This window comes from Canis aureus, chromosome 18, assembly GCF_053574225.1.
Source record: "Canis aureus isolate CA01 chromosome 18, VMU_Caureus_v.1.0, whole genome shotgun sequence".
NCBI classification, from domain to species: domain Eukaryota; kingdom Metazoa; phylum Chordata; class Mammalia; order Carnivora; family Canidae; genus Canis; species Canis aureus.
The window spans coordinates 23,681,750-23,706,029 of NC_135628.1; the positions used below are offsets into that span (position 1 = coordinate 23,681,750).

Genomic DNA, 24,280 nt, shown 5'->3' on the forward strand with positions numbered 1-24,280 from the left:
ACATGAAGGCTCAAGATTCTCAGACTCACAAACACAAATGTTCCCACCCTATGATTCAAGGTTCCAGTCTTTTCCTGTCAACATGCTGACTTTGTTGGAGGAGATAATCAAGGCTGTGTCTTCAGTTTCCTTTACTATTTGGGTTGGATTGTCAGCACAGATTGCCAACATCTGCTGATTAGATTTTCCTTAAAGGGTGCTATAGAGACACTCTTTCACAGCATGCCTTGACTTAAATAGCTAACATGAATCTATGTCATTTTATTTTTTCAAAGTTTTGTTAAAGCAGTTAACAATAACTAACCAACACCTCCATTTTTATAATTTCCATTAGTCCCATTCCACTGTAATGTCACAGCTACTATATAACCTAATACTTCACCTTCCACCCACACTCTACCCACATCTTTTTTTTTTTTTTTTTTTTTTTTTTTAATTAGAGAGAAAGAGAGAGACAGGCAGAGGGAGAAGCAGGCTCCATACAGGAATCCCGATGCGGGACTCGATCCTGGGTCTCCAGGGTCATGCCGTGGGCTGAAGGTGGCGCTAAACCACTAAGCCACCGGAGTTGCCCTAATCTAATACAGTAACTGTGACACATCCACATGACAGGAGTTATCACTATGCCACTTACCTCTAGCTATGGGGTCTTTATTGTCACCTGTCCAGTGAATGGACCAGTCACAGAATCCCATCCAGAGGGTTTGCTTTCTAAGGCCATTCCTGGTACCCATCTTAGCTTGGGTTTACCCACTACCCAAAAGCAAGTCTAAGACAAATACTCTCATACAAGTGAGCATTCTTTGAGAAGTAATCTGAGAGAACCAGAGAGAGGGATCAGAAAGGGAGAAGTTAGAGAAAGCTAACATAAGAATGAATTACAGAGCTGGCCACTGCTACGGGTAACTGGTAGTCAATCCCACAGGATTTTCTGAGGAAGCTTATGAAAGGCATCTCAGAATTCTCTTCCCAGCAGAAAAAAGAGCATTTATCCATAAGTCAAGGATGGTCCCAAGGTCATTAACACTCCCAACATACAACTATGATGCAAAGGAGCTCCAGTAAGCATCCCAAGCCACACAATCAGAGGATCCCTGGAGAAAAAAACAAGAGAATCATGAGATGTTCTCAAGATGAAATGCCATCAAATGGCTTCCATGAGAAGCTGTCAGAAGCCTGCCTAGAATTGTTTCACAGCAATCTTTGAGTAAGAGGTGGGGCCAAGAGGATTTGAATTGCTGCACAATAAGTTCAATACAATTACATACAATGCATAATCAACAAAACAACTTTTTTTTAAGATTTTATTTATTTATTCATGAGAGACACACACAGAGAGAGAGAGAGAGAGAGAGGCAGAGACACAGAGGAAAAGCAGGCTCCATGCAGGAAGCCTGATGCGGGACTCGATCCTGGGACTCCAGGATCATGCCCTGGGCTGAAGGCAGGTGCCAAACCGCTGAGCAACCCAGGGATCCCCTCAACAAAACAACTTAAAAATCAGAAGACACCACTAGGGCAGCCCCAGTGGCTCGGCGGTTTAGCACCTCCTGCAGCCTGGGGTGTGATCCTGGAGACCGGGGATTGAGTCCCATGTCTGGCTTCCTGCATGGACCCTGCTTCTCCCTCTGCCTGTGTCTCTGCCTTTTTCTCTCTCTCTGAATAAATAAATAAATCTTAAAAAAATATATTAGAAAAAAAAGAAGACACCACTAAAAAATGACTAAATAATTTTTAAATACAATTTTTATTTAAAAACATAAATCAAGATTACAAAGTTTGACAAATAAAAAAGAGATTTTTAACTTACTATTTTTAAACAGTGTTCCCTCCTTATATATTTGTTCAAAACCCCCAATAACATGTTTAATTTTTTAAATAGCCTCAAAAAGTTAGATTATGACAAACTAAAAACAGTTACTGTATTTTCAGGCTTTGACCAATATGAAAATAACCTCATTTGTTAGGAGAGATAAAAAATATATACAAAATATTAAATCATGAATGTTGACAAAAGTAATATAAAGTATTTTCACTTGTTTAAATAAAGGAAACAATCAAAATGACATTTTTACATAGTAAGAGAAGTAAATAATTTGAGAGAAAATAAAGTGTATTATTATATTTAAATAAACACAAACAAGATCTATTTGGATGATGGTTTTAATTTCCCCAATAGTCTTCATGAAGGTTTTGTACTTGATGGCAATGGTGCTTTTCCTTTCTGCTTAGCAACCTTTTCCATCTTTATCTGTAAAATTAAAATATTTGTTGATAAAATAATCTGTAAAACATTCTAAAGAAAAAAAGGTTATACACACCTTATCTGGAATCATGTCTCATTTATCACAGCCATTTCACAGTTATTTAGCTGTGACTAAACTGTTAAATTCTTTTTTTTTTTTTTTAAGATTTTATTTATTTATGAGAGATACAGAGAGAGAGAGAGGCAGGAACATAAGCAGAGGGAGAAGCAGGCTCCATGCAGGGAGCCCAATGTGGGACTCAATCCCAGGACCCCAGGATCATGCGCTGGGCCAAAGTCAGGCACTCAACCGCTGAGCCACCCAGGCATCCCTAAGCTGCTAAATTTTAAAGCCAAAATCTAATAGTCAAGGGGACCTAATTGCATTTTTTAAATATGGTATGATTTTAGGGCGCCTGGGTAACTCAGTTGATTAAGCGTCCACCTTCGCCTCAGTCATGATTCTGGGGTCCTGGTATCAAGCCCTGTTTTGGGCTCCCTGCTTAGTGGAGAGCCTGCTTCTTTCTCTCCCTCTGCTGCTCCCCCTGCTTGTGCTCTCTCTCCCTCTCAAATAAATAAATAAAATATTTTCTTAAAAAATATGGTATGATTACAACTTTGCAGAAGCATTTTATAAAAATAACATATAGTGAATATTGCTTTGGAGAAAATTCATAAGTTAACTTTACCTGCCACTAAAAAAAATGTTTTACAAAAGCTTAAATACCTAACCTTACATCCAGTCTATGCACATTCCCTACAGAACATACCTAATGCAGCTGGATTATCTCTGGAACATGGACTGCTTTGAGGACAGATACCTATAATTCTGGATTTTACATTTCCACAGTTAACTCCTTGAAGGCTGCCTTCCAGTGTCAGTGAAGCAAAGACATATCTTTACATATCCTAAGTAGTGGCCTTCTGACCTTTTAAAAACATTTAAACCCTTTCTATGGGGAAAAAAAGGCCACAAAGAACACAAAGCCCACTGCCTCTTAAAATTTCCTGAAGCAGCACCCACTACCTTATCCTTCAAGGAGAAAGGGGTGGAAAGTATGGGGCATGGTAGGTGGAGGGCCTCCTACCTTTTAAGGTAACAGGAATAATATCAAGAAACCAGAAGGGATCTAGTCAAACCAGTCTACCCAATCATCAAATTGTAAATAATAACTTCCCAATAATAAAATTTATATATCTCACCTCTGTCTCATCCCCCGTTTTCCCCTCTCCCTCCTGAGTTGGTTGGGAATCTCATTCAAAAACCATACATTCATATCACTTGTACACTATATTAGTCAGCAGGTCATCTGCAGGACCTCCAAAGGCATACCCTTTACTAAGGCAAAGATTATAGGCTTTGGAGTCACATAGAAGAGCATGTGTATTTGAGTATGAGTATTTAAATCTTAACTCTACCATTTATTAACTACTTGAGGCAAAATATTAAACCAACAGTTTTCTCTCTTTTTTTTTTAAAAAAAGATTTTATTTATTCATGAGAGACACACAGAGAGAGGCAGGCTCCCTACAGGCAGCCTGATGTGGGATTCGATCCCAGTACCCTGCGATCACAATCTGAGCCAAAGGCAGACGCTCAACCACTGAGTCACCCAGGTGCCCCTTCTCATTTGTTTAAAAAAAAAAAAAAAAAGGATCATAGTAATAGATACTTCTCAGAGTTGTTCTAAAGGTATAAATGTGATCATATATACAAAATCCAGGTACTTAATAAGCAATCAACAAATGCTAGTCCCTTTTCCTTTCTCATTCATGGCCAAGTGTTAGATTTATAGTAATGTCAAAAAAGGGACACGATGCTGAATGACCAAACAAAGCCAAAGCAGGGCATTCTCACTTAGTACTTAGCAAATACATCCACCTAATCTAGTGTCTGAAGAGCAAAGATACCTCCTCCTGCTCCTTTTATTCTTTTTCAATTTCCTGGAACTAATAGCCCCTTTCACCTAGTTCACCTTTGATAATTGTTTCCCTAATAAACTTCTCCTTTCTTAGGGATACAAGACCATCCACAATGGAAGAAAATAACTTGACCTAATACATAAAAGAAGCAATGAAGGGCAGCCTGGGTGGCTCAGTGGTTTAGCGCCGCCTTCAGCCCAGGGCCTGATCCTGGGGTCCCAGGATCAAGTCCCGAATTGGGCTCCCTGCATGGAGCCTGCTTCTCCCTCTGCCTGTGTCTCTGCCTCTCTCTCTCTCTCTGTGTCTCTCATGAATAAATAAAAATAAAATCTTTTAAAATAATAATCAAAAAAAAAAAAGCAATGATGCAACTCTTCAATAATACCTACGCTTCAATATACCTAAAAGTAATTAGTACACTATATTACCACAAAGGCTTCAATTATCAAAGCCAACTCACATTTATGGTAGATTCTTCCCCATACTACATGTTACCATTGTACCAGGATAGAAGCAAAACCAGATATGCATTGCTTTCTAAAGGGGCTGTGACCCATCAGATTTGGCTTCCTAATCATCTTTTCCCTCAGTGGTACATATCTTGTTTTTTTGTAGTAAAATCCAAGTACCAACAACACGTATAGTACATATCAGCTCAGAGGAAGTTGTTGAGGTTTGAGCTTCTTTGTTTTTATATGCCATTAATCACACAGGCTGGAAAGTTTATAAGCTGTGTCTCATAAATCCATAAATCACACAAACTGGAGAGTTATAAACTACATCTTGTAAATCCATAAATTCTAGGTCTATTTATAATACTCAGTCTGGATTGGCCAGGTACATCTTCTAAAACAATCACTGCCCCCCATTATCCTCCCACAAGCAAATACTACAGACATGTTTTCAAGGCAGTCAACACAACCCAGACTTCTTGAGGAAAGGAAGTAATTCTAGAATCCTGTCCCTTCCCTGTGAAGGAAAAACTAAAATCCAGCTGTGAGCATGTGTATTCCAAGAGTGGAGATTGATGTGATTAAAAGTCTAGCCTTAATGATGTTGTAAAAAGTCTTTTTTTAACCCTCCCTCTGGCCATTTCATCTCCCTCCCTGAGATCCTACTACCTCCTCTTTCTCTTAGATGAGAGCTTTCCAGTAAGGTAGCCTCTGGCCACACATGGCCCACTGAGCACCTGAAATGTGACTGGTGTGACTGAGGAAAATAATTTTTTAAGTTTTAATTAATTTAGAATTATCTAGCCACATATGAATAGCTATAGCACAGGTATAGAACACTTTCATCACTGCAAAAAATTCTATTTCTAGCTCTGCCTTAAATCATCCAGGACTCTCCCCCTCTACTTCAAAATTCTTCATCAGGGAAACCAAGCTGATCTCTCTCCCCTACTCCCTTCCTCTCCTCTTGGAAGGTGAATTTATTTAATGGTCTCCTTTCTCCACACCTTCTGTTATTTAACAAGCTATAACAAAAAGTGACAAGAGTGTCTTTACTTTCATGACTCTTACTACCCAATTAGAGAGATAATAAACACCCACATAGCAACTATAAAATAATCCTAAGGAAAGCACTTTGGGGACTATACCACATGGTGGATACCACCCCCCATACCTTATCAAACATGCTTTCATCTGGCAACAAACATAAACAAAACTCTCAAATGTGAACATGGCCATGAAACACATCAAATATCTAAGTATATGATATGTTTGAAAGTAAGTATCAATTAATTCCTTTTTCAATTCTCCATAAATATTTATTGAAAACTTATTATGTACAGGTACTATAGTTAGTTCTGGGGAAAATATTAAGAATAATAAAATACTGTTTATCCCCAAGGAGGTTTTTCTTTCTTTTTTTTTTTTAAGATTTTATTTATCCACTCATGAGACACAGCAAGCTCCCTCCTTGCAGGGAGCCCGATGTGGGACTCGATCCTGGGACTCCAGGATCACGCCCTGGGCTGAAGGCAGACGCTCAACCGCTGAACCACCCCGGCATCCCTATCCCCAAGGAGTTTATAGTGTAGTAGATAACTGATGAAAATTATCACTACAGAAAGCCGGGAACACATCATATAGTTGTTGAGCCCTGGGAATTGCTAAAATACATTTCTATTTAGTGTCCAGTTCCTTAAAGGCTAATGAATAATTTTAACTTGAGTCTAGATATACCTGATATACTGAGAAGAGATATTACTTATAAAGAATTCAAGATCCAGGGGCACCTGGGTTTCTCAATTGGTTGAGCATCCAACTCTTGATTTCGACTGGAGTCATGATCTCCAGGTTGTGAGATCTAGCCCCACATCTGGCTCCTCACTCAGTGGGACATTTGCTTGAGATTCTCTCCCTGTCCCTCTGCCCCTCCCCCTACTCTCTCTCTCTCTAAAATATATAAATCTTTCTTTAAAAAGAATTCAAGGTACATTTAATTTAAAAGTCTGCTGAGCCACCTGGGTGGCTCAGTGGTTGAGTGTCTGCCTTTAGCTCAGGTCGTGATCCTGGAGTCCTGGGATCAAGTCCTGCATCAGGCTACCTAAAGGGAGCCTACTTCTCCTTCTGTTTATGTCTCTGCCTCTCTCTTTGTGTCTCTCATGAATAAATAAAATATTTTTTAAAAATCTGCTGATAGCTGATGTTTATTATTGACAATTTTATCTGTATATTTAATCTTTATGACCTTCATAAATTAACTACTGTATTATGTATCATATTATTCATTCATCCTGTTTCTCTCTGAATCATTCTAAGTAAGTCTCAAGGCCAACATCAGCTATAACTAAAGACTTTATAAATTATTTTTAATGATTTTCCACAATCAACATGTAATTGTGTCTTTGTCACAAGTTAAATGCCTAGTATAAGCAGATTTCACCACAGACTTACCCTTTCTTGGTATCGTCTTTCAAAGAAAGCCATATCATCCTCCTCAGGTCTCTTTATGGAAGAAACTTGACTACTTGTACCTGCTAATAAGGAAAATAATTCTGTAAGTAATATATTTATGGAACTATAAATTCTGCTGAAATAAAAAAAAAACAGAAATAAAACTTTCCTCTTACTGATGATAATGTTTTATTTTTCAAACCAGAATGATCTAAGTGGTAATTGATCCTACTACCTAATTATTTGGGGGGCCGGGGGAGGGACAGAGAGAGAGGAAGAGAAAGAAATCTCAAGCAGACTCCCAGCTGAGCACAAAGCCTAACACAGGGCTTGATCCCAGGACCCTGAGATCATGAACTGAGCCAAAATCAAGTTGGATGCTTAACCAACTGAGCCACCCAGGCACCCCTACTTAATTCTTTAGAATGCAGAGCATTGCAAAACAAAGTAATGTTTATTGGCAAACATTCCCCTAATGTGCAACTGGTTCATATCTCTTTCATATAAAAGCACACTTAGCTTTGTCCAACTACATTTTAAATTTTATAGCAAAACTAGAATTTCATGTAACACCATAACAGATAATATACAAAAGTAATTACAGAAGATTTGTGCCATAGTCTGAATGTTTGTGTTCCCCTCAAATTCATATGTTGAAATCCCAATGCCCAATGCAATGGTGTTAGGAGGTGGGGTCTTTGGGAGGTACTTAGGAGGGTGGAATCCTCATGAATGGGATTAGTGCTCTTATAAAAGAGACCCCACAGAGATCCTTGTTCAACTCTTCCACTGTATGAGGACAAAATGCGAAAGGGCCAGCTGTGCATCAAGAAAAGACCTTCACCAGAACACAACCATGCTGGCACCCTAATCTCGGACTTCCAGTCTCTAGTGAGAAATAAACCATGAGAAATAAATTTCCCTTGTGTATAAGCTACTCAGTCTATGGTATTTTGTTATAGCATCTGACTAGACTATGGCAGTTTGTACAAGCAACCAAGATACTACCTGCTTTGAAACTTTTCAAAACTAAAATAATTTTAACCATTTTCCATAGTATTCACTTTTTAAAATATATATGTATATATATTTTATTAAAGTTCAATTTGCCAACATATAGTATAACGCCCAGTGGGTATTCACTTTTTAAAGCTAAACAAGCACTAATTTGTGCTATGAAAGGAATTTAAAATTGCTTCAGGAAAGAAAATCACGTTTTCATTCTGACAGTCATTCTGCCAAAGTCAGGGGACAGAGTCAGTGACCCTCCTTCCCTGACCAGTCAGTAGTAATAAGGTCTAATCAGGTGAGTGGGGGGAGGTAGTAACTAGCTTCCATTTAGAATCTGTAGCTCAGGAATGTCTGGGTAAGCCGGGGCTGGACAGAGATTGTTACAGAGTCTGGAGACAAAGTGACTTACAATAGGCAAGTGCAAAAAAGATACAGGTTTCCTACTGGGGGACCACAGAAGGCAGCACCACCAGCCAGGGGTGGTCCTGTGCTTCTCTCTCAGAAGAGAATATACACTGAGAGGGTTCTGCAGTTTTCCTATAACGGGAATGATCCTGAACAAGAGGACAGTTCAATCAGAGTTTTGATCAGAAAACACTGATAGAACACTGTGGGCAAGGCAATGGGTCAAGTGCTGAAAAAAAAAAAAATCAAGCTATCTAAGATGTGATTCTGACCAGCAGGGACAATCTAGCAGTGGCCATCAGACCCCTGCACGCCACAGGGTGCTGTGTCCTCGGGGCCACGTGGAGGGAAGGATGGCTTCTGGCTGGCACCACCAGGGAAGGCATTTCCCAGTCCTCTCCTCCTGGGCCTCAACCTGTCCTCTGTGCCTCTATGTTACTGCTCGGCCTGGCCCATTCCTGGCACTTGTTTATCCTCCTTACCTTTCTTGGTGGTGGGAGAAATGCACATTTGAGAGGTTAAGATCCTGCCTCCCAGGTGCCTAGTATGTGTGGAATTGATGTGTTGTGGAAATGTCCCTTTGCCTTGGTTCAGAAAAGTGGAAAAAATTTGGGGAAAGGAGAGCTAAGATGGGGTGATAGGGGTAAGGTGTTCTAGTCAGAAGGTGGGAGCAAAGTTATACCAATAAGCAATTTTAGTACAGCTTAGACCAGATGCTAGAAAGAGCACCATCACCGCCAAGCACCTCAAGAAGGTAGCTGGAATCCCTCTGCCACATAGGTTAGTCTGTAGAATTGGGAAGCTTAAATCCTTTCCCAATTATCTAGTCAAGCTTAACCAGAACATCTGAAAGAATAATGAACAACTAGAGGGTCTTACATTTCTGGAAAGTAGAAAGATCAAGTAAAGTCAACATCTCCCCTGCCACTAAAACAGTGAAGCTGAATGTCAAAAGTATAAAGAAAGCTTTTGGATATCTTCTTTTCGTGTGTTTTTGGCATTTTGGTCTGTAAGCAATCAAGATGGAAAGAGACCCTATCCCAAAGAGGAAGATTTGTAGGAACCAGAGTAGTTGAGGCCTAGTATTCGTTATGCCTTTTCACTTGCACAAAACCATGGCTACAAGGACTCTCCCATGTTGATCAGCCAGACAAGCCAACACCCATTGTGCAGGAGGGTGTGATGATGATGGTACACCAAGTCCTGAGTGAAGAGTCCCAGAGGCCCAAAGCTCTGATAAGGGATAATACTCTGTGGTCAGAAGACAACCCACAAAATAGCCCAGTGCCAGGACAATGACCAGTGACAATGACCAGCAAATATTTGGCTGGACGGAAGTAAGTGGAAGCAGCCCTGCCGGCCTCAGACTTCATCACCACCATCTTGAAAGATCTACATACTGAGTCTTGGGATGGGGAGCTGTCTCTGTCCCCACCCTTGACCCCATACAGAGAAAACCTGGGTAACCTGTGTCTTAGGACCGCAGGCTGAGGTGAAAGGTACAGGCAGGAGAGTGCACCTGTGTAGTCTTCTGAAAAAGTTAAGGACCTTGGGTCACTATATCATTGTCATATGATAGAGCCATCTTTAAAATCCAGCACTGGTATAACTTTAGAACCCATAATAATATGAGTATCTCTCTAACAATGAAAAGCACACCTTCCTCCGTACCTTAGCTGCCACTACACTCAGTCAAAACTGAAGCATCAGCAGCAATTATATCAACCTTAGAAGTTGACACAACTGTGTCCTTTTTCTTGGTTTTGATTTCCTCTATCTATATTTTATCATTACTTCGTTGGGTGTTGTTTGTATACGCAGCCCTAAAGCCCCTTGTGGAGACAGGGTATATGAAAAAGTTTTAGGAAAATACAAATAAAAAGAAAAATCCCATATAAAAATATTTGTAAATATTAAATACCTAATATATCATAAAAATTCCTTCTTCAATTTTTTTCTTATTTTAATAAGGGAAATAGAATACTAGTGCTTAAAAATGAATAAAATTAATATATATGTATAATGTTTATGTATAATTTATATGTACACATATAATTTATAAATGACAAAACTTTACTAACCTATACTTATTGCCAAATTACATCCTGCTTGGGAGAGCCACTAGAGGGCTGTCTTATTCAGACATCAAAACAAGAACGTGTAAGGTTTTAAAATTTCAAATTATTTTATTATTAGAATCCTCATAATTCTCAGATTTAACAATTTTCAAAAAAAAGGGAAGTTTCTTGCTTTTTCTCAGTATGGGTCAAACTAAAAGTAAAATGAAAACTAAATAAAAAAAAAAAGAAAACTAAATTGTGGTAATACTGAGGGAAAAAAATAAGATCAAGAAAACAAATCAATCTACATTCTTATTTACTACATCCAAACATATTTGTCAGTTTCATTTCCTTACCATCTCTCAGTGTTTCTGGAGAAGAACTAGATGATGCTTGAAATGATTTTAGAAATGGGTGGTCCATGGTTGTAACTGGAGAGTCTAAAAATTCAATTGAAGGTGCACCTGAGAACAAAATAAAAGAATGGAAATTAAATCCTTATTTGTTAGGACAAAAAAAAGTTATTTCAATGCAAAATAAGTTAGAACTTCAGCAGAATAATTAGAAAAAAAATCTTTCTATAAAAAAGGAATTTTTATTTAGATGTTTATCTGCCATATAAAGTAAAAGGGAATTAGGTAAAAGTATGTTTGTATTTCTCAGATATCGTTTTCACAGAAAAAATTATGCATGAGTGGAACTATGACAAAGAAGTGCAAAACCTTAATACAGTCACAAAAACACTATCAAGATAAAACAAGACATTCATGATAAAGAACCTGTAGTTGAAGAGGGCAGAATAAGTGTATTTTTACTCTGTTCCTCACTGGAAAACCATCTCAAAATGAAGTATGAAAAAGTAAAGAAAAATTCAATGAAATGAAAAAATATCCACAACCCCACACTACAAAATTACAAAGGCCAATCGCTAACAACATTGACCTTTGGACCAAAAGGAAGGAAGCTGTAAAGAAAACATATTAAGCACTCTGTCTTCTTCACAAACCACCACCTCCCCTACATTCCTCTCCCCATTTAGCAGAGAGGGAAGGAAATAAACTTTTAGTCCTATTCGGCTTTTAAAATGAGTCCTCTCTTATGACCTAAACAGTGTGGGACAATGCTCATTCTTTTAGATTCCTGCCCCCTCCTTCTCCAGTTCCTCTCTCATGTGGCTGGAGGTCCACTGAGGTCCTTATGCTGTCTTCTGGTTGCTGCATGCACTACTGATCTCAAATGCTCAAGGTTGGTTAAGTGGTGGTGTAGTCTCACAGCTCGGTAGGGCCTCACACTTGCTTTCTCTAGAAGTACAAATCCATCAATGCCTGCCACTTCTCTACTGAATCCCCCAGAGCTCAGAGGACACACCTCTAGCTCTGCTCAGGATCCCCTTGCCATGACAACTATCATGGCAGGTCCACTGCCTTAGAGCTCAGCGGCCTTCCAAACACCCACTAGGAGCTGGGTATTATGGGCTCCTACATCAAAAAGGAACCAAAGCAGCAAGTTGTCATCTCTGTCCAGGACTCTACATGGCTAATAGAGCAGATGACCCTCTGCCCCAGGCTCCCCTACATCTGAAATCAAGACAAAAACATCTTGCTTCCTCTCCTCACTCTCACCTTTCCTCACCCTACCTTCCCTCAGGGGCCAAAAAGCAGAGGTTTTCTCTCTTTCTGTTATAAAGAAGACTGACAAAATACCAGAAGGCACAAGAAGGCAAAGATGGCAGCTATTCCCACTATCACTTAGCACTGTTTGCAAATGCCAGCCATGGTAATTAGTCGAGAATAAGACCAGAAATATTGGAAAAGGCAAAAATACCATGATTTATAACAGCAACCATTTATTTTATTTTTATTTTTTTAGAGATTTTATTTATTCATGAGAAATAGAGAGGGAGAAAGGCAGAGACACAGGCAGAGGGAGGACCAGGCTCCATGCAGGGAGCCCGACGCGGAACTGGATCCCGGGTCTCCAGGATCCCGCCCTGGGCCGAAGGCGGCGCTAAACCTCTGAGCCACCGGGGCTGCCCGCAACCATTTATTTTAAACTCTAAGATTAAGTAATAAAGGATTGGTAACAAAAGCAGCATAAAACATTTGCTTTTCTATAAACAAATAATAATCAGCTAGAAAATATAAAGAAAGGGAAAAACCCTACATATGGTAGCTATAAAAAAATGGAATACCCAGAAAGAAAATTAAGAAAAAGATTGAGGACTTTCATGAAGATAACTTCAGAATTCCAATCAGTGGGAGGCCTAGGTGTTGAGTATCTGCCTTCGGCTCAGGGTGTGATCCCGGGATCCAGGGATTGGGTCCCACATTAGGCTTCCTGCAAGGAGCCTGCTTCTCCCTCTGCCTATGTCTCTACCTCCCTCTCTGTGTCTCTCATGAATAAATAAAATCTTAAAAAAAAAAAAAAAAAGAATTCTACTCAGCTACCCAGAAGACAAATGCACAGACTCAACGTTTTAAAATATCAATTATTCCTACATTAATCTACATTCAGCCTGATAACAACTAAATAATTGGATGTTTTTGTAAAAATAGAATGTTTTGTAAATAATAGAATGTTGCCAAAAAAATAATGCCAAAGTTCTCAAAAAATTAGTAAGAAAAAGCCAGTAAAATTCTTAAGTAATTAAGTCATAAATACTAATTTATTATAAAGTTTTAATATTGAAAACATCATGGTAGTTGCACACAGAAATAGGCAACAGTGAGGCAGACCAATTAGCCCAGAACAATTGTGGATTGAACCCAAGCCTACCACTTACTAACTAGGTCAATAACAAAGAACTAAAATATACACTTTTCTGTGCTGGGTTTCTTTATCTATAAAATAAGAGTAATAATAACACCAAACTCAGAGTTATTGTGAGAACTACATGAGTTAATAGATGTAAAGAGGCTGAGGGCACCTGGGTGGCTCAGTCAGTTGAGCAGTTGAGCATCTGCCTTCACCTCGGGTCATGATCTCTGGGTCCTGAGATCGAGCCTGCTTCTCCCTTTCCTCTGAGCCTATCACCTGCTCATATGCTCTCTTTCTCTTTCCCTCTCTCATCATCTCTCTCAAATAAATAAATGAAATCTTAAAAAAAAAAATGTAAAGAAACTAGAAAGACTCCTAGAAGTACAAAGCTGCAATCATCATCAACATCATCATTATTATCATTATTTTTTTGCCATTGGGAACTGGATTTTCAGTAACTGTTCCACGAGCTTAATACAATCATGCACCCATGAAAATTGAAAAAGGATTTATTTATGGAATTTAACAAGCTAGTTGTAAAATTACCTAGATGAGAGCATACACAGATAAATCAAGGGGATCTTGAAACACACACACAAACAGGAGGCATTCACCATATCAATATCAAAACACACTATGAAAAATAATAATTAAAAATAAGTAATATTGGCAAAAGATAGACAAATAGGCGAATGCCACAAACTAGTAAGTATGACAGAATGTGAGAAATGTAAAGTTTCAAATTATTTGGGAAAGAACAGAATTTGGATAACTTGTCATCAATTTGAACAAAAACTGAAGTTACACATACCTCACACTTTCACAAAAAAAAAATGTGTTCCAAGTACATGAAAAAGCTAAACATAAAAAACAAAAAAAAATTAAGTATTAAAGTGAAATAAAGGTGAACATAATTATAAAATCGCCTCCAAAATTTAAAAACTATACAAAAAAAAATAAAAAACAAAAGGACAGATTGGAAGAAACTATCTGCAAAATAAATGACAGATTAGTATACAGAATATATCAGACTTCCTATAAATAAATGAGAAAAGATAAAAACATAAAAGTGAGCAAAGTATATGAAAAGACAAATCACAGAAGGTAAAATGGCCAATAAATACGAGAAGATTCTCATCCCACTGATAACCAGGGAAATCAGACTGAAATATCATTTTCACATGTCAGACTGACAGAAAATTAGGTTTGACAACATCAGTGACTAGCATAAATGTGAGAAATAGGGAAGCTAAAAAAATCAGTTGAGGAAGTATAAACAAATACAGCATTGTTGGAAGGCAATTTGACAGAGTGTATTAAAACTTCCCACATTTCAACCCAACAATTCTACTTCTCTGTGTCTACCTTAGGATCAGATTTTCGAAGCATATAAGGAAACAAGTTCTAGGATGTTTTTGGCAGGACTATTTGTAAAAGAAAAAAAAAGGAAATCTGACAAAGTGACATAATAGAATATTATGCAGGGGTTTAAAAGAATTAAATAGATTTGTGTGTTCTGATATGTTAAGCTCTCCAATTTTTTCCAAGTTAAAACTATAAATATGTATGCTAAAAAGAAAAATAAATTATCAATTGATGACACCAAATTACCCTCTGGGAAAGAATCTAGGGTAAAGAGAAGTGTTCAAGGGGGACTTACAATACTTCATTTCTATTATTTGAATCTTTTACAACAAGATAACATTCATTTATATTTATGTAATTTTGTACTGAAAAAAACTGAATACCAAAAAATCCATACACACAGAAGTATTTAAAGTAATTAGGAACCGGGATCCCTGGGTGGCGCAGCGGTTTGGCGCCTGCCTTTGGCCCAGGGCGCGATCCTGGAGACCCGGGATCGAATCCCACGTCGGGCTCCCGGTGCATGGAGCCTGCTTCTCTCTCTGCCTCTGTGTGTGTGTGTGTGTGTGTGTGTGACTATCATAAATAAATAAAAATTTTTAAAAAAAAGTAATTAGGAACCATATTCTTCCTAATCCTATTCATTCAACTCAGAAGAATAAAAAAAAAATAGCTCAAGATCTATCCAACTGAACTTTTCCCTATATTATATACTTAAAACCTTCATGTATGCAAGCAGTGTGTGCATACATTATAAATGTGATAACATGTATACACATGCATAGGCATATGCACACATAGACATAAGCCTGTTTCTAAAATGAGATGGCTATAATGGCAAAAAATTGCATATAATTGGGCAACAAGTGAAGTGTATTATATCAAATAAAAGAAATACTCAGCCACTACAAAGACATGGTTATGGGTTGGGATTTGGGTCCTAGTATTGGGGTAGGAGTGATCTTTTCTCTTGTGTTTTCTATAAGGACCATACAGTGTATAGCGGCAATAAAACCTTTATTTAAAAAAATACAAATCAAATGAGAGAACGTTTTCTAGAAAAAAAAAAACTAAAGAATATAAAGTGTGAAACAAATACAGGACTTCACTATCGTCAGCACACATAAAAACAATATGACAAGCTCACTTAACAGACTGAGCCACCCAGGCGCCCTATATATATGACAAGCTCACATTCCGTAGATCACCACTTACCAGTCCCACTGTCATCTAATCGCATGTAGCCTTCTGCCAGTGAGCTGAAGCCAGTTAAGCCTCCCATCGCTGCATAAGGAACATCCTGTCCCACTGGTTTTCCCTGAGCCAGTCTTTCTTGCTTAGTTTCCACTACTGTGTCATGAGCATATGCAGGCTGACCACAAGCACAAGTGAAGCAACTATGGAATCCTGAACACTTGGAACCTGAATCAATACATAAAGGGAGTTAAATATGTCTCTAAAATAAGTACTGAGCTCTCTGCCCTAAAAATGCCCAGCTTAAAAAAAAAAAAAATGCCCAGCTTGGCCACAATCATCTGAATCTGGATCCCTTATATGCTGTCCTCTGGCCTCTACAACTCTAGCCTCCAGCCCCTGAACTCCCTCCCAGCCACTGCTCTTACTCCTGGAAGATGCTGAAATGAGTAAGATAAGGTAAGGAATGTAGCAGGAAAAAAGTATTCAAAAAACCAAGTGGGACTAAAAGAAATTGGGGTAACGTTAGAAAGCCAGGAAATACAGGCCTTCTCCTCAAACACTGAGTTAGAAGCAGGTATGGTGAGCCCAGTGGTAGGACCAGGTGAAGAGACAATGTGGAGGCCTCCTTGTGGTTGCCCCATAAAAGTCATATAGGAAAATCAACCCACAGACATAGAAAGGACACAATGGAATATTGTTTAACAATAAAAAGGAAAGAAGTACTCATGGATGCTACAACATGAATGACTCATACAAACATTATGCAAAGTGAAGGAAGCCAGTTACAAAGGGCTACCTTATTCCATTTATACAAAATGTCTAGAATAGGCAAGTCCATACAGACAGGAAGTATTTATTGGTTACCCAGGGCTGGGGAAGAGGAAGGAATAAAGAATGACTACTAATGGATATGGAGTTTCTTTTGGGGGTGATGAAAATGTTCTAAAATTGACTATGGTGATGGTTGCACAATTCTATAAGTATATTAAAAACCCACTAAACTGTACCCTTGAAATAAATGAGTTATATGCTATGTGAATTATATCTTAATAAAAGTTTTATATATATATATTAAAAGCCACATTGAAGTGGAGGCCAGAATTCACTATTAACAAAATTTTACACACTCACACTTCTAAAAAATGTGTATGGAAACCAAGGCACATAACTAAATTTTATCTAACTACTTCCATACTTAGCCAATGAAATACACTTATTCCTGCCACTGTCATTAAAAATGTTTTATGACATATTTCAATTCCAACTACTATGAAAACTAGAATAACTTACCTCCTGAAGAAAATACTGAAGTAATGTCCTATGTCAAGGGGTTTTTAAAAGGATGATCAAGTGAAAGCGCCTATGTGATAGGGGCTGGGATTTGGGTATAGGTATTGAGGTAAGGGTGCTATCACATATAATGTGCTAAAATTATGTTACTTTTTGCTTTTCCCATCAGCCTGTGTTTTAGGCAATTACATGATAATCTACCAGGAAATTATAAAATCTTTTTCAACTTTTCCGATCCTTTTTAAAAACCTCTCAGAATTTAGTTGATAAAATTCCCATTAAAAAATTTAAATCTGGGTCACCTGGCTGGCTCAGTCAGTAGAGCACACTACTCTAAATCTCAAGGTTGTGTAAATAAATAAACTAAAATCAGATCGCATCTAGGTATTCTTTAAAATCTATTGTTCTCATTAACTTATTTGAATTACATGAGATTACGGCTCTGATTGCAAAACATACAAATCAGAGGTTTTCCACAAAAATAACATTTTAGAGTAGTTCCATCAAGCTTTTCTGAGTTGTTTAATATTGACCACCCAGCTGAATAAAACTGGCAAAAAGGCATGTTAAATATTCAATAAAGAAATACAAACATTCTGTTGGTATGTTTATAATAATGTAACTCACAGACATTGCATATAAAGCCAGCCGCAGGGCTGTGCTGATCCGCAAAGTGCTTGCACCTGCAGCGAATGGGCTGCGTGCCATTCAGAGGGACGTAGAGGTAAGTCCTGCATGGGCAGCCTGTCACTCGGCAAGGGAGACTAATGGGGCGCTGCTGCGGAATCGTTTCAAAGTCAGTTTTATGTTGTTTATACCTAAAAGAAATAAATAAAAAGGAGGATATTAAAAAACAGTGCAAGTATTGCTGGAAATTACCATTTCTATTTTGTTAAACACAAAATTATTCTTTTTATTTTCCTGTTGTTAGTAAGGCAAAAATAAACTCCCTTATAGTATTTCCGTCAGCTATGTCACAAATTGTGTTGGTCAGAAAAAAACCTTCACTCTTTTAGATTTTCATTTTTAGTTACTTAAGAAGAATTTTCACAACAATATACAAGGAACTATAACTCCCTTAAAATACTTAGCACTAGTGTGGAAAAAGTTCTTTATCAAAATTCTTTTTATCAAAGTACACTACTTAAATTTTTCATAGGTTTGCTATTTAAAACTGAAATGAGTTCAATAAACATATATGAATGTAATTTAATTTTTAAATTTTAACTTCAAAATAAAGTGTCAACATTTTTAAAAGCCAAAGCTCTTTGTTAAAACACTTAATTTTCTTAAATAGGCCACTCACTTCTTGCTCTTAAGGAGATACTCAATAAAATATTAAGCTTATTATTATTAATATTAATATAATTGGTACAAATTAAAATAGCAATGAGATACCATTTTTCACTTAGCAAAGAAAAAACTATACATAATTCACAATGCTGTCAAGAGTCTTATAGAAGAACCTCTCTCACTTAATGTTTCAAGACAGTTAAGATCCATCCTTTCCATGGTGTATTCAATTTCGCATAAAGCATTTCCTAATGTATATAATTGTCATACCAGTGTTACACCCCTGAAACTAACATTATATATCAACTGTACTTCAATAAACAAATAAAAATAAAACCATCAAATTTAATTGAAAAAAATCCTTCAACCAGATAGTTCATTTCTCAAAAATATACCCTAATAATTCTGTGTATAGAGATTTGTGCAGAAAGATAATATCAGCAACAGTACTTATAATAGCAATACACACACATACACAACATATTAGTAAGGAAATGAGTAAATAAATCACTAGACAACAGTTTCTAGAATTTTTAGCACTGAAACCTCTTCTGTAAATATAGTTTTTTACAGAACCATGATATAGAAAATAGATAAAAAGCAGAATTGGATAAAGCAAGGGAAAGAGCCAGAATTGGATTCTGTCCTTCCCTTAACCTGACCTTCCAAGGGTACCCCTGAGACTCCCTCACAGCTCTGGGGAACACACAATACACACCACCGGACTAGATAGCATATTGAGCAGGTATTAAAAATCTTATTTGTGATTACTACACAACAATGTGGAAACATACTTTGTCATACTCTGTCATTAAAAACTTGTTCAATATTTATATGTACACATAATTAGCAACTAAGAAAAACTGCATGAACAGAGTAAAAAGTATTGACGGTAGCTGCCTTTGGGTGGTGAGCTTTCTATTTTTCTATATATTCTTCATTTATCTCAATAATAATTACAATATTTGTAATAGGGAAAAATAATAGTTTAGACAGGGATCTCACTGAGTGATCAGTACTAAAGAACTTTTCGATTGAATTTAGGTTGGGTTAATTTTGAAGGTTAATTCCATGCAACATAAATATATATAAATGAGACTGGCACTAAATCTATACAAAGTAAGTGATAAAACCAACACAAATTTACCAAACTCCTCTTCAATTCTAAAAGATATCAACATAACCCTTATCCTCCATTTCTCCACACTGTTTTTAGTTGGGGTTGCTAAATAAGTTTCAAGTCAATCTGTATACAACATTACTCATCCTAGCAACTGCTTAACAACCTTTGGCAGATGGCAAGTCTGTATGTAAATAGCAACTATACAAAGAGTCTCATGAAGGAGCCCCAGAAACTATCAGAACAGGGTGGTTCTGAATGGTTCTTCCATGGTTTCTTTGGAACAGAAAGTTAAAAAGTTGTTACCTGAAAACACATAATAGGTTCAGTGATTTTTCCAAGCAGCAACTCTGTCCTTTTGAGCTTTACAACTGTGACCTGTGACAGCAGTAAAATTTAAAGTAGAACACAACAAACACGGCCAAATGCAAACCTCAGGTACAGGCAATACACACTCAGTGACTGGAATCTCCTGCAATTTCTTTCCTTCTGTGTGCTTTACTTGGGAAAGGACCATTTGTAATAAAAAGCGGTGTGCTTGCATTTTTGTTTAAGAAAGGTATCAACAGGGGATCCCTGGGTGGCTCAATGGTTAGACCCCTGCCTTCAGCCCAGGGCGTGATCCTAGAGACCTGGGATGGAGTCCTGCATCGGGCTCCCTGCATGGAGCCTGCTTCTCCCTCTGCCTGTGTCTCTGCCTCTCTCCGTGGGTGTCTCTCATGAATAAATAAATAAAATCTTTTTAAAATTTTTTAAAAGAAAGGTATCAACACATGTTTCTTAAAGTACAAAGGGAGATTAGTAAGTCTGAGGAGAAATGCTTCTTCTATCTATAGGTAAATAACCTGTTCAGTGTGGGTTAACTCAAACTCTTAAAAGCAGTTTGGCATTTTGATGGCCCATCCTTTACTAACTTATCTGGTAGTGGGTGAAGTAGACATCTAGCAAAGCTGCAGGGTCACCACTCATTTTACCAACTGCAAGAGAAGAGATGCTTAGATTGATGGACTCCAGAATAAGTTCTCATAGGATATAAGAGAAATTTTTAATTATAGCAAAAAAAAAAAACACTTTAGACAATTTCTAGGGTATTATATAAAGGCCTATTTTTAAATGTTTCTCAATTATCACAAATAATGTTATTTACAGAAGGAAGATACGCTGTGCTACAGTTTTATATTTTCTAATCACCAGAAAACAGGGCAATATCTTACCTATGTGTACAAAAACACAGTGTCTCTGGCCCCACAAGCTTACAATCCATTCCAGTCGGTGATCGCCAGCTCACAAATAACCTGTTCTGTAAGCGCATCAGTAATACTTTTTTTTTGTATTCTTCATATTCTTCAGGAGTAAAAAGGTTCCCTCCATCGTCATCACCAACAATTCTACAACAATAAAAACTTCTCTTAAGCCTTGAATATTTATTATTCTACAACAATAAAAATTTATTTTAAGCCTTGAATATTTATTTTCTAGGTTAAAAACACTAAACTAAAATTAAACTATGCTTATAAAGTCAAAGGAAATGCCACTTCAGCTTCGCTTTTTTTTTTTTTTTTTTTTTTTACATTAGGCTTATGTTAATAGCAAAATTACACACAATACTAGTAAAGCTTGGGACACCTGGGTGGCTCAGCGGTTGAGTGTCTGCCATTGGCTCAGGCCGTGATTTTGGGTCCCAGGATTGAGTCCCACATTGCAGGGGGCCCGCTTCTCCCTCTGCCTATGTCTCTGCCTCTCTCTTTCTGTGTCTTTCATGAATAAACAAAATCTTAAAAAAAAACAAAACACAAAAAACACTTCTTTAAAAAAAATAGTAGTAAAGCTTTTGCTTTCCAAGTAAAAGAGGATTATAAAAAAAAAAAAAAAACAAAAAAAAACAAAACAAAACCTCTTGAACTCATGACATCTGACTTTACTGATCCAGGTTTACCACCGAACAATTACCGCAAATTCAATCTCATTTTCTCCTTTGATTCTGAAGCAAACATGTTCACACTTTTCAATAAAAACTGGAGCCTGGGATGCCTGGGTGGCTCAGCAGTTGAGTGGCTCAGCAGTTGAGCATCTGCCTTTGGTTCAGGGCGTGATCCTGGGTCCTGGGATGAAGCTCCGCATTGGGCTCACTGCATGGAGCCTGCTTCTCCCTCTGCCTATGTCTCTGCTTCTTTCTGTGTCTCTCATGAATAAATAAAATTTTTTAAAAAATAAAAAAATTAAAGCTGATGCCTAACCTGCTAAAAAAAATCTAATATTTCCCTTCTTTAAAAATAGTACTCCTGGGACACCTGGGTGGCTCAGGAGGTTGAACATCTGCCTTTGGCTCAGGGCATGATCCCTGGATCCCAGGATAATCATTGTTTAATTCCAAAACATCAACTTTAAAGTTTTATGGGAAAAATTAAGCTACCACTATTTCTTAATTTCTTAAGAAATTAAGAGTTGACATCCCTGGAGAAAAAGGAAGCGCAAGTAAAATAATTTATTCAGAATTGAAGAAATTTCTCCTTGAAAATATCACCCCTTAAAAGTCATGAAAGATGTTTGTTTGTAGGATGCTACTTAATTTTTTGTGCAATTCATACTTTTTCCATACTTTCAAGCCTTTAGCTGAGGTAGATAAATAAAACCAATGCAGAAGCTACGAAGCCATCACAACCTTCTTCCTTACTTAAATAATTTAGAAACACAATAGTAAAAAGGGGGGGGGGCATTTTATTCTGAGAAAAGTTTTGGGTCATCTCACATTATAATAGCTGTCATGAAGTTTACCAATAGGTACTGAAAAAAATCAAAATCAATACAGGTCTTTAAAGATAGAGATCATTTGTATTTGCTAAGCCAGCACAGCTCAAACTTCACAGTAATTACAGAATCCCCGAGGGATCTAGTTCAAATGCAGATCCTGATTAATAGGTCTGGAGTGGTTCTGAGAGTGCGCATTTCTAGCAAGGTCACAAGTGAGGCCTACACCACTGGTCCATGACTGCTACACTTTGAGTGGCAAGGCTCTAACTTTTATAGTGAATTCTTCCAGGTAACTGTATTTGCAAAAATCATTTTCCACCAGGTCTTGACATTTTCTGAACCAGACAAGAGACCATATCTGGAGGCTGACAGTCCACTTATCTAAACTAATTATCTAAGTAATCAACCAACACCAAGGCCCAGCAACTTACTCCCAGGAAAAAGCCCTGGAGGCTAAAGGAGCCGGCCCTGCCCTTGGTGAGGACTGGGTGGAAACCGTTCTGGGCACAGGACTCATGGCCTTACCTGGACCCACCAGACCCGGGGGGATGAGCCTGACTCACCAAGCTCCTCATTCTTACTTATCTGGCTCAGAATTACCAACCGTTTCTAGGTGTTACCCAAAACTTCCACCGGGACCATCAGAAGGAGCGGAGGCCAACTAAGCAGCCGTTTGCCCTAGCAACCCTGGGTGATTTGGGGCGGCCGCCTTTAAGCAGAGCACCCCCTCTTGCTCAGACTTCTCAGGCGGGGCAGTGATTGCCTCACTTCCCGTGTATACACACACACACACACACACACACACACACACTCTCCTCCCTCCGACCCCCTCCCCGACCCCGACGCCCCTGGCGCCTTCAACCGTTGCCATATGCTCCTGCTGGTCCCTCTCCAGGAACTCCCACTCACCCAGTCTCCCAACTGCCAAAAACCTTTCTTGGGGAGACCAGAAAAAATAACATGTCTCCGCAGGTGCATCAGCCTTGGTCAGGGCCCAGGGCAGTGAGTCGCATCCTCAAACCAAAGCGGCAGCTGTGTTTCCATCTCCGTGAGAGGAGTTTCTCGGGAACCCCCGCACCACCACCAGTCTTTCTCCTAAAACCAGCACCTCGGGGTTGGGAGCATTTAGAAGCTCACGACACACCCTATTGCTAAACCACCCTGCAAACGACGAGGCCCGAGCAGTCCAAGCGTAACTCGTCACAGGCCACTTAGAAAAACACAGTTGCACCTCTGCACAAATCTAAGAGTTAATAATCCCTCCTGGAAGGGGTCGGAGCGGGAGATCTGTTAAACAGCCTCGGGAGAGACTTACTGCAACTACGGGAGAGCTACGTGTCATTACAATATTACAAAAAGACGAAACTCCAATGAAGGTTTGTGAGCCTCCCGCAACAGCCGGGATCAGATTCCGGGAGCCTCCTCCGGCGCGGGGGACGCGGCCCGCCTGCCTTCTCCTCGCCACGCCGAGCCGCAGCCTCACCTCCGGTACTCCAGGTAGTCGTCCACGGCCGCGGCGCCGCCGGAAGGTAAGGTCAGCCGCTCCATCGCCCGGGGAAGCGAGAGGCGGCCGTGGGCGCGCCGGCTCGCGGGCCTCCCGGGAGCGAGGCCGGGCCCGCCCCTGCCGGCCGCGCCCCCGGCAGCCCGCCTCCCGATTGGCCGCGCCCCTGACGGCCACGCCCCCTGCCGCCCGCCTCCACATTGGCCGTGCCCCCTGCCGGCCACGCCCCCTGCCGCCCGCCTCCGGATTGGCCTGCCCCTGCCGGCCACGCCCCCTGCCGCCCGCCTCCGGATTGGCCTGCCCCTGCCGGCCACGCCCCCTGCCGCCCGCCTCCAGATTGGCCGTGCCCCCTGCCGGCCACGCCCCCCGCCGCCCGCCTCCGGATTGGCCTGCCCCTGCCGGCCACGCCCCCCGCCGCCCGCCTCCGGATTGGCCTGCCCCTGCCGGCCACGCCCCCTG

At 39.2% G+C, this 24,280-nt stretch overlaps 1 protein-coding gene across 4 annotated transcripts; it reads right to left on the reverse strand.

Annotated features, from left to right (window-relative positions):
* Positions 1–1,728: 1,728 nt before the first annotated feature.
* FAM221A (family with sequence similarity 221 member A) lies at positions 1,729–23,963 on the reverse strand. 4 transcript variants are annotated; one of them, XM_077856513.1, is made up of 7 exons: positions 23,804–23,963; positions 20,784–20,957; positions 17,784–17,974; positions 15,885–16,091; positions 10,904–11,011; positions 7,072–7,151; positions 1,729–2,251 (listed from the first exon to the last, which is right to left on the reverse strand). In XM_077856513.1, the coding sequence occupies exons 1-7, from the start codon at positions 23,866–23,868 to the stop codon at positions 2,183–2,185; spliced, it is 894 nt and encodes a 297-aa protein (XP_077712639.1). In that variant the 5' UTR covers positions 23,869–23,963; the 3' UTR covers positions 1,729–2,182. The 4 variants fall into 4 exon arrangements, with proteins under 4 accessions (XP_077712639.1, XP_077712638.1, XP_077712641.1 ...); XM_077856512.1 differs by having other exon boundaries at positions 7,072–7,154; XM_077856515.1 differs by lacking the exon at positions 15,885–16,091.
* Between the last annotated feature and the right edge of the window lie 317 nt (positions 23,964–24,280).

What these genes read in the sequence shown, in the direction of transcription:
- FAM221A (XM_077856512.1), bottom strand. Translation starts at nt 23,868, where the DNA reads ATGGAGCGGCTGACCTTACCTTCCGGCGGCGCCGCGGCCGTGGACGAC. An exon ending in GACTACCTGGAGTACCGGAG is followed by an intron (nt 20,958 to 23,803) that starts GTGAGGCTGCGG and finishes TTATTGTTGTAG; the next exon opens with AATTGTTGGTGATGACGATG. An exon ending in CTGTGTTTTTGTACACATAG is followed by an intron (nt 17,975 to 20,783) that starts GTAAGATATTGC and finishes TATTTCTTTTAG; the next exon opens with GTATAAACAACATAAAACTG.